Here is a 10,970-nt window from a genome sequence, read left to right on the forward strand (position 1 = left end):
ATCAGAAACCAGGATGGCTTCTGCAGTATCTTCTGTGACATTGTCAAAACAAAAAAAAATTTTCTTTCCAGTAGCACCTTAAAGACCAACTAAGTTAGTTCTTGGTATGAGAACTAACTTAGTTGGTCTTTAAGGTGCTACTGGAAAGAATTTTTTTTTTTGTTTTGACTATGGCAGACCAACACGGCTACCTATCTCTTCTGTGACATTGCAAGGGATCCCAGATTGCATGTTATGTACTGAGTTGAATAGGATCCAAAATGCAGCAGTCTGATTGGCCCTAGAGCAATAGGATCCAAAATGCAGCAGTCTGATTGGTCCTAGAACAATAGGATTCAGAATGCAGCAGTCTGATTGGTCCTAGGACAATGCAGCAGTATGACTGGTCTGCAGGAGCCACCCAATCCAGCTCCAGATAGAAGTGAATCCACAACCTGATTGGCCTACAGGAGAATTCTGGAATTAGCCAATCACGTGCAGCCCATTGTGTAAATAATGTATATAAAACAGATACTTTGAGGGGACTTTCATTCCCTCCTCACCACTATGAGCTGAATAAAGAGCATGAAATCCACTCTTGACTCTGAGTATATTTCATCGCACCTCTTAAATCACATGGCACAACAGCTTAGGGAGAGCACTATATTGCCTGCCGGGCCTCCCAAGAGGGGTTCGACCCCTATAAGGTCAGAAAGGTCACATATTTCAGCCCCCTGTTTCTTATGGAAAACAGCCAACCACCGAATCAACTGGCCGGGATGGAGACTCCGAAGATGGAGTTTCTTTGCTGTAGCATGTCACTGAGTCCTATTCAGGCCAGAGGTTAAAAGAGAATTTAATTCTCTCTCTCTCTCTCTTGCTCTCTGCGTCAGTGGTGCTTGGCCTGGGGCCAGCATCCCTCCCCCTGCTCTCTCTGTCCCATCCCCAAACTCAGGGGAAATGCTGAAAACTTTGCAACGATCTGTATGTCGAGGGAGGAGGAAGATGAGAAGAGTCGCTCTGGTCGCTGCTACTGTTGATGTCAAGATTCCTCTCTCCTACCTAGCGCCATACATAACCTCAGCCAGCCTTTCCTGAACTTGAATCTCCTTCATCCCCTCCACTCTCTCTCTCCTCCGCCCCTCCCTCTTCCTCTCCGCCGAAGAACATCTCCCGGGCCAAGGCAGACCAAATAATGGCTCTGCCAACTCTCTGACCACCACGTCCAGTCTGCAGGCCAGGCGGCCGAAGAATCCCAGAGGGGAGCAGACAGTGAGGAAGACCAGCAATACCTGCATCTTAAATCCTGCCAGCTTCGCGGCTGCCTTTTGCCTCTTGGGGATTCAGCTGCCATGGAAGCTGAAAGGATCTGGCCAGGCTGAGAGCCCAGGCTGCATCTGTTCTGTCGCTGCAGAATCTCCGTAAGTTTCCACTTTCTTTCTTGGGTCTGTCTGAGTTCCCTTAGTCAGTGTCCCCTTAATGCTAAGGAAGTCAGTTCAGGTGTCTGCAGCTGTTGTGGCTTTGCATTTTCATTCGGCATCCCCACACCCTGGGACTTAAAACAAGCTGTTATCCCCTCCTCTCAAAGTAACTTTTATGTAAGAGTTCTGGTGCCAGATTTTGAAAGTGATGCTCTGTGCTTTTGGAGAGCCCTTGAGGGGATTTTCTCCCTTGTCTAAGGCAGGGTTGGTACCTCAGGATAAGAACTTAATTCGTTCTGGAGGTCCGTTCTTAACCTGAAACTGTTCTTAACCTGAGGTACCACTTTAGCTAATGGGGCCTCCTGTTGCTGCCGCTGCACGATTTCTGTTCTCATCCTGAGGTAAAGTTCTTAACCCGCGGTACTATTTCTGGGTTAGCAGAGTCTGTAACCTGAAGCGTCTGTAACCTGAAGCGTCTGTAACCCGAGGTACCACTGTACAAGTTACAAGAAGGGATTTCAGACATGCTCAGAGGAACTCTTATTAACATGGCACAGGGATCATACTGAGGGAAAAAGAGCCCTCGCTTGCCCCTGCTCAGATTAAAAAGTGCCTGCAGGATGACATAGTCTTTCGTTTTTATTTTCCGTTTTCCAGGCTTCATAGGATTATTCGTAGCAGACATTTCCGTTGAATATTATGTCAACACTTATAGGTATTTCACGTTTTACTAGTCAAGAAGCAGCAATCAACTATGCTTTACTCAGAGTACATCCAATGAAATGCATAAACATGCCTAAGTTAGGTCCATTTGTTTCAATAGGTCTACTCTGACTTAAAACTTAGTTCAGCACCACTCCTTCTGTGTCCTTGGTTTGTTGTACAACTTTTCTCCTGACATGAAGCACATGTGCAAACGTGCTTGGGAGAACTAGCATTTTATTTGAAGGACTAGCATTTAAAATGCTAGAAGCAAGCTTTTGAATCAAACAGGGCTCTTCAACCAGGCTAGATATTTATGGTTTGTTTGTTTGTTTGTTTGTTTTGCGGTCCACACAGTAATGGGATATCACTTTCCTGGGCTACTGAATACTTGCCCTTAATAGTGTATCCCAGCCATTTCTGGATTAGCAACTTCTGTGTTTAAGGGTGTCATGCATGTAGGAAGAGCCCTGTGTGACTCAAAAACTTGTTTCCTGCATTGTAAATAAATACCAGATTCCCAAACAAAGATGCTTTCTCTTTCTTGTATCGTGAAACTGACACAACTGCTAAGGCTTGGCTTATCCCCTAGTGTTTCTCAGCCTTTGTTGGGAAGACCCGACCCCCCCCCCAAATGCATTCATATACAGTATTCCATTTGCTAAAAACATTCAGGTATAATGGGGGAAAGAGTTTAAACAGTGTGTTTAACCTTTCATGTTGCCCAAGAAAGTATGAATTAAACCCAAACGGTCTTCGGATGATGTTTATATGAGTTTAGTTGGAGAACGTGTGGAGTTTTGCTTTTCTAGGGCACAAATCCTTTGTGGGACTCATCCACAGAATCATAGAATTGTAGAGTTGGACAGGACCCCGAGGGTCATCTAGTCCAACCCCCCACAATGCAGGAATCTCAGCTCAAGCATCCATGGCAGATGGACATCCAACCTCTGCTTAAAAACCTCCAAGGAAGAAGAGTCCACCACCTGCCATCTGTTCCACTGTTGAACAGCTCTTACCGGCAGAAAGTTCTTTCTAATGTTTAGCCAGAATCACCTTTCTTGTCATTTGAATACATCGGTTTTGGGCCCTACCCTCTGGAGCAGAAGAAAAGCGGCTTGTTCCATTTCTCATGTGACAGCCCTTCAGATTGACAAACTATATAGTTTTGCAGGGGGCAGGGGAAAGACAATTTCATTATTGAGGAATGCAAGTCCAATGGAATCGCAGAGTTAAAGTAAATTATCAAATCATCAAATCTAGCATGAAGAGGGCCTACGAAATAATATAATTTGGCATCTGAACAATTGGCATTATTAATTGTATTATAATTTGGTATTGTGACAATGAGGCTTTTACTGGGTTGTTGCAATTGAAAACTAATAAAAAGTATTACACTAAAAAAAAAGGAAGTCCAATGGAATCATGAAAATGAATGCTTTGAAGTTGCAATCCAGAATTATTATTTTTTATTGACTTAAGAAAATTATACAGAGAGCAAAACAAAGAAGTCTAAGTTAATATTGCCTTCTACCGATAAGAAATAATAATAACTATTACAATAATGAAAATACTAAAAGTACATTTACTCCCCCTTTTGAACTTATATCTTTTGCTGTCCCATATATTATTTTATTTCCTAAATTCAACCTAACCCTCCCCTCCACCGCACTGTTTCCCTTCACCTGTGTGAGATCTTCCCAACATAATATTTTTTTCTAGTTGCTTTAACAAAATAAAATAACAAGAAAACTGATAAATTATAATTACTTCTTTTGTCCTTACACGCTTAACAATTGCCTGTTAAGAGTTCTGCTTTAACACCATATTTCTCCATGTGTTCACCTATACATTCCCATTATGTATAGATTTTTTGATTGGGGCAGCCCAGAATTCTTGGATTTGTTTGTACAAGAGTGCAAAAGATCTCCTAGCTTGTACAGAAACCGCTGATCCTCAGATGAAAATCCCCACCCTCCTGGCAAATCTGCCCCAAATTTCTTTCCTAAAGGTAAAGGTAAAGGGACCCCTGACCATTAGGTCCAGTCGTGGCCGACTCTTGGGTTGCGGCGCTCATCTCGCTTTATTGGCCGAGGGAGCCGGCGTATAGCTCCCGGGTCATGTGGCCATCATGACTAAGCAGCTTCTGGCGAACCAGAGCAGCACACGGAAACGCCATTTACCTTCCCGCCGGAGTGGTACCTATTTATCTACTTGCACTTTTTGGCGTGCTTTCTAACTGCTAGGTTGGCAGGAGCAGGGACTGAGCAACGGGAGCACACCCCGTCACGGGGATTCGAACCGCCAACCTTCTGATCGGCAAGTCCTAGGCTCTGAGGTTTAACCCACAGCTCCACCCGGGTCCTAGCTAGGCCTATAATCATTGGCAAGAATGGTGTGAATTAGTGGGATGGGGTGACTTATGCAAGCTCCTTTCTTTCTCCAGGATCGGATAGAGAAAACAGAATACACGAGAGGTCTCTATAGGATTCTTCCATCCTCTCCACTTCTGCCCATTTTCGGTTGATTGGTGGACTATGGTGACAGGGAGATGTTGGCCAGGAAGAGTATCATCCCCGAAGAGTATGTCCTCGCACGGATCGCGGCCGAGAACCTGGGCAAGCCGCGCGTCAGGGACCGGCAACAGAAAGCCCGCTTCATCGCCAAGAACGGGGCTTGCAACTTGGCTCACAAGAACATCCGCGAGCAAGGGCGCTTCCTGCAGGACATCTTCACTACCCTGGTGGACCTGAAGTGGCGCCACACGCTGGTCATCTTCACCATGTCCTTCCTGTGCAGCTGGCTCTTCTTCGCCATGATGTGGTGGCTGGTGGCCTTTGCTCACGGGGACATGGACAAGCCGTGCACAACCAGCGAGGACATCACTAGGTGGAAGCCCTGTGTCACCTGCGTCAGGTAATAGCGACAACGATTGATTAAATTTCTTGCAACCCAAAGCAACTATATGAAAAGCAAAAGGAAAGCCGTACATTGATTAAAACCAAGGGGGAAATGCACAAGAAAAATTAAATACAGTTGTACCTTGGAAGTTAAACGGAATCCATTCCAGAAGTCCATTCGACTTCCAAAATGCTCAAGAACCAAGGCGCAGCTTCTGATTGGCCGCAGGAAGTTGCTGCAGCCAATCAGAAGCCGCAATGGACATTCAGGTTCCAAAGAACGTTTGCAAAATGGAACAATCACTTCCAGGTTTGCGACGTTCAGGAGCCAAAACATTAATCTTGCTAAGCATTCGACTTCCAAGGTATGACTGTACATTTAAAATGTTGTGAACAGCCCTGAGATCTATGGATGAGGGGCAGTATACAAATTTTAGCACACAAACACACACACACACACACACTGATTTACAAGACCATAGATCATTATCATCCAAAGTCCTAGCTGAATGTTTTTGCCTGGCACCTAAACATATCCAGTGTTGGTGTCAGGTGAGTCTCCCTGGGGAGAGCATTCCACAATTGAGGTGCCACCACAGAAAAGGCCTGCTCTCTTGTTGCTACCCTCTGGACTTCCCATGGAGGGCGCACTTGAAGAAGAGCCCCAGTTGATGATTGCATCCATCCACTTTCTCCATGCAATGGATAATTTTACAAAAATATTCTATCATGTTGCCTCTTACTCACCTTTTCTCTATAAACTCCCTTCCCCACTGGTCTCCCAGAACCAGAAGAGGAGATATTGGTGACAGGCAGGCACAGTCTCTGATTGCTTGGGGAAAGCCCTGTAGAGGAGGGGACTTAGCTAGCTATGGGGAGGCAGGGACCTTCAGTCCAGCAACTGCTTCATGGGGGCAAGACCTGCCAGAGATGAGTCACTGTGTTCATTAGGTCTGACACTCCTGTGCAGATCCTGATTTTGCTAATAAAGAGTTAACTCCATCTTGCATGGTGTAATTTACTGCTGGCTCGTTCCTGACGGTACATAAGTTTCAGTATTTGATAATGGTGTGCATTGTTTCCCCTCTCTCCTTTCCCTTAGGTCTTTCACCTCCGCTTTCCTCTTCTCTATTGAGGTCCAGGTGACCATTGGCTTTGGAGGGAGGATGATGACCGAAGAATGTCCCATAGCGATCACCGTACTGATGCTCCAGAACATTGTGGGCTTGATCATCAATGCCGTCATGTTGGGTTGCATCTTCATGAAGACGGCGCAGGCACACCGGCGAGCCGAGACCTTGATATTCAGCCGGAACGCGGTCATCGCCGTACGCAATGGCAAACTCTGCTTCATGTTTCGGGTTGGGGACCTGAGGAAAAGCATGATCATCAGTGCCTCAGTGCGGATCCAGGTGGTCAAGAAGACCACCACCCCTGAAGGAGAAGTCATCCCCATCCACCAGCTAGACGTCCCAGTAGACAATCCCATTGAGAGCAACAATATTTTCCTAGTGGCCCCTTTGATTATTTGCCACATCATTGACAAGCGGAGTCCTCTTTACGACATCTCCGCCAATGACTTGGCCAACCAAGACCTAGAGATCATTGTCATACTTGAAGGTGTGGTGGAAACCACTGGAATCACCACCCAAGCAAGAACGTCCTACATATCCGAAGAGATCCTCTGGGGCCACCGCTTCGTGCCCATCGTAGCGGAAGAAGAAGGGGCCTACGCTGTCGACTACTCCAAGTTTGGCAACACGAGCAAAGTCGCAGCGCCGCGTTGCAGTGCCAAGGAGCTGGACGAGAAGCCTTCCATCCTCATCCAGACCCTCCAGAAGAGCGAGCTGTCACACCAGAACTCCCTGAGGAAACGTAATTCCATGCGGAGGAATAACTCCATAAGGAGGAACAACTCCATAAGGAGGAATAATTCATCCTTTGTGGTGCCCAAGGTCCAGTTCATGACACCGGAAGGAAACCAGAACTTGCTGGAGACATGACAGGTCTCAAGCAATCCCACACCCTATTCTGTAAAAAAAAGACCTCTTAAGACATTTGTGTTAACTCGATGTAAAAAATTAATGGAGCTGGGAGCTATTTATTATGTGCAAGCACCAGGTCGAACCAAACGGAGCAGGGGTAGGGGACGTGTTGCCCTCCAGATGATGTTGGACTACAGTTCCCATCATTCCTAACTTTTGGCCATGCTAGCAGGGTCTGGTGGGAGCCCAGAGCCCCACAACACCTGGGGGGCCACAGGTCCCTCACCCCTGAAATAGAGAGAAATGCTGTAATTGTAGTGTAGTTGTCACTGACATGGTCTACCAGAGCCAGGCCCACCTTCCAGCATGTGTACCATTTTAGACCAGAGAACTTTCCTCTAGACTAGCCTTCCTCAGCCCAGTGTCCTTCAGGTGTTGCAGGACTTCAACTCCCATCAGCCTCAGTCAGCATGGCCAATGGGCAGGGGTGTTGGGAGTTGTAGTCCAACAACATCTGGAGGGCACCTGGTTGGACAAGATGGCTCCATACAAAAATGCAATGAATCCCTTCAGGGTTTTTTAAGCACTTCAGAGACTAAACTAGGCCAGTGTCAGGAGGGAGCCAGCAATAAATCACACAGAGTAAGTGAAGTTAACTCTTTATTAGAAGAAACAGGATCTGTTCAGGAGTGCCAGGCCTAATGAGCACAGCAACTCCTCTTCAGTAAGTCTTGCCCCTATGAGGTAGTTGCAGAGACTAAAGGTCCCCGCCTTCCACAGCTGCCTAAGTCTCTTCCTCTCCAGGGCTTTCCCCAAGCAATCTGAGACTGTGCCAGCATGTCTGCCTTTGCTCCTCCCACTTCATGCCCTCCTGGTCCTGGAAGACCATCAGAGAGGGGAGCTTGCTCCAGGCATAGTTCAAAGTTCTGGCATTGCTGTTGTTGTTGTTTAGTCGTTTAGTCGTGTCCGACTCTTCGTGACCCCATGGACCAGAGCACGCCAGGAACTTCTGTCTTCCACTGCCTCCCGCAGTTTGGTCCAACTCATGCTGGTAGCTTCGAGAACACTGTCCAACCTTCTCGTCCTCTGTCGTCCCCTTCTCCTTGTGCCCTCCATCTTTCCCAACATCAGGGTCTTTTCCAGGGAGTCTTTTCTTCTCATGAGGTGGCCAAAGTATTGGAGCTTCAGCTTCAGGATCTGTCCTTCCAGTGAGCACTCAGGGCTGATTTCCTTAAGAATGGATGGGTTTGATCTTCTTGCAGTCCATGGGACTCTCAAGCACCATAATTCAAAAGCATCAATTCTTCGGCGATCAGCCTTCTTTATGGTCCAGCTCTCACTTCCATACATCACTATGGCATTGCTGTAAACAACCCTAAATGACCTAGAGTACTTCTTGAACCAAGGATTTGGACCCAGCCTTAGAATTATGCTTAAATCAACAGGACTTGAGTAGAATGAACTTAAATATTACCATGCCCCTGCAGCGATCAGAAGTGGATGGAAAGAGAGGTGAGGTAAAATTTACTTCACTATGTAGTAAGATTCTGTGTAGGGTACGTTTACCAGCAAATACCACGGTTATTGTCATTCAAATCTTTTTTTTTAAAAGAAAATAATGCACATCAGAAAACTATATTAAGAACCTCAGCATATGTAGATCTACTAGTTGTCCACTTCATAAAGACAACCTTTTTAAATAAAGTTTTTCCCCACTTTCTTTGTTGTGATGTGTAATTATGTTTAGGTTTTATGTCCTGAAACTCTGCCTACGCCCAGCCATGTCAGTTGGCTAGCTAGATGCTCACTTTGGATCAGTGAGATCTGGAACTGTGACTGAGCCAACTGATGACAAGAAAAGACAACCTTGAATCATAACAATATCAGGACCGCAGCATCATTTCTCTAGGCCTGGTTCAAACACTGATTTTTTCAAAATTCCACTATATATATTGTTATGGGGGTGGTGGCTAACTTGAATGATATTTGAGGGAGGGGGGTCCCCTTCCATGCAGGTGATTCTGTATCCAGTGAGTTTTAGAATCAAGCACAAGAAGCTGTTGAGCCAGTCAGACATTTCTCCTTATCAGGAAATCGCCTTAGCTGGCCAGCTAAGCGCTCTCATCAGCATCTTAAAGATGCTGTGTTGCCATAGCGACAGCTAAGTGATGGTGATCTACAGGAAAGTGGGATAGGCCTTTTCCCCATCTGCCTTCACCTGGCTAGATGCAACATTAACCTAGGATGGGGAATGATAGGTCAAGGAGGGTTTTTGTGTGTGTGTTTTGGCTGATTCTGGAAGCTGGATACACAGAGGATTGTCTCGCTCTGCGCTGGAACCAAAGCTATGTCTTTGAGATCCTCTGGAAACCTAACAGGGAGGGAAAGGTCTGTTGAAATGTCAATGCTGTGAGCCCTTCCATGCTAGCCTCAGGTTCTGTGTGTGTGTGTAAATAAAACCATATATCCTAAAGGCACCACAGTCTCCGTTGACCTTCATTCCAAGGAAACCGAACCCCAGGTAAGATCTGGAACCACTGAAGTCTCTCACTACTCAGAGATTTGGGACGCATGGATAGATCTAGCTATCATAGGAACATAGGAAGATGCCTTCTACTGAATCAGACCATTATTCCATTAGTCTAGCTCAGTATTGTCTACACAGTCCTCCCTGAGGATTGAACTGGAGACCTTCTGCTTTAAAAGCAGATGCTCAACTGCTGACCTATGGCTAAAAAATATAAGCTCTCCGTGTTGCTTACAGGCCATAAGCAAGGCAAACTTACAAAAACCAAGCAAACATAAGACACCTCACAAAAGGAAAATGGGCTGGGAGGGAGGAGGAAGTACGCAAGATATAAGTTATTGGTTCCAAGCTCCTCTGATGACCAGCTGGGGAGGAAAACGTTGAGAAGTGGAGGAGCATAAAGTACCGTATTTTTCACTCTATAAGACGCACCAGACCTCAAGACGCACCTAGTTTTTGGAGGAGGAAAACAAGGAAAAAAATATTCTGAATCTCAGAAGCCAGAACAGCAAGAGGGATCACTGCGCAGTGAAAGCAGCAATCCCTCTTGCTGTTCTGGCTTCTGTGATAGCTGCGCAGCCTGCATTCGCTCCATAAGACGCACACACATTTCCCCTTACTTTTTAGGAGGGAAAAAGTGAGTCTTATAGAGCAAAAAATGTGGTAGTTGTTTCTTGGCTCTGCCAATGGATAGGCCCTGCATCCCTGTTCATTTCCCCATTGGTTGGGGAGGTTGGATGGGGGGTTTGTGAGCTGAGACTCCTGAATTGCAGGGGGTTGGACTAGATGACCCAAAGGGTCCCTTTCCAACTCTAACAACTCTATGATTCCTCAGCCGAGCTGGTGGTGGCTCTGCATCAGCATTTTGTTCTTGCTTTGTTTTTCCAAAACAGGCCAAGGAAAGCCTTGCCAGTTTTCAAAGAAACAGAATAACTGATGGATCTCCCTTAGCTTATTTATACTTTGGCTGCCTGGCTTATATTTATAGCCAGTTGCTGAAGGAGCTTGCTACGCCCTCTAACTGTGAAGACAGGTGACACCGTGCTGAAGGAAATGGCAGAGTCCAAGCAGAGGGTCTCTTAGGAAAAAGAGAGACGGATCCACAAGCTCATGGGAATCCTAAGGTATATGGAAGCACAAATCTGAAACCTTTTAAAAATTAAATCTAAGGGGGCAAAAAGAACCCCATGAGGACTGAGCATACTCAGTAACCACAGAATGTGTGTCAGTTAGGGAGGTGGGAAATTAAAAGGAAATGAGGAAGGATGGAATGGAGTATCTTGAAGACGGGCCTGGCTGGCTGGAACCCTGAACAGGAGTGCTTTTATTAGAAGGATAAAGGTAAAGGGACCCCTGATCATTAGGTCCAGTCGTGACCGACTCTGGGGTTGCAGCGCTCATCTCATTTTATTGGCTGAGGGAGCCAGCATACAGCTTCTGGGTCATGTGGCCAGCA

General features: G+C 46.1%; 1 protein-coding gene across 1 annotated transcript; it reads left to right on the forward strand.

The window, feature by feature from the left end:
- Positions 1-586: 586 nt before the first annotated feature.
- KCNJ8 (potassium inwardly rectifying channel subfamily J member 8) lies at positions 587-8,707 on the forward strand. Its single transcript, XM_053406198.1, has 3 exons — positions 587-1,400; positions 4,549-5,018; positions 6,105-8,707. Exons 2-3 carry the CDS (start codon positions 4,654-4,656, stop codon positions 7,003-7,005), a joined length of 1,266 nt encoding a protein of 421 aa, XP_053262173.1. The 5' UTR covers positions 587-1,400; positions 4,549-4,653; the 3' UTR covers positions 7,006-8,707.
- The last annotated feature ends 2,263 nt before the right edge of the window (positions 8,708-10,970 follow it).

The sequence above is a fragment of the Podarcis raffonei genome, chromosome 10 (genome assembly GCF_027172205.1).
Source record: "Podarcis raffonei isolate rPodRaf1 chromosome 10, rPodRaf1.pri, whole genome shotgun sequence".
Classification (NCBI taxonomy): Eukaryota; Metazoa; Chordata; class Lepidosauria; order Squamata; family Lacertidae; genus Podarcis; species Podarcis raffonei.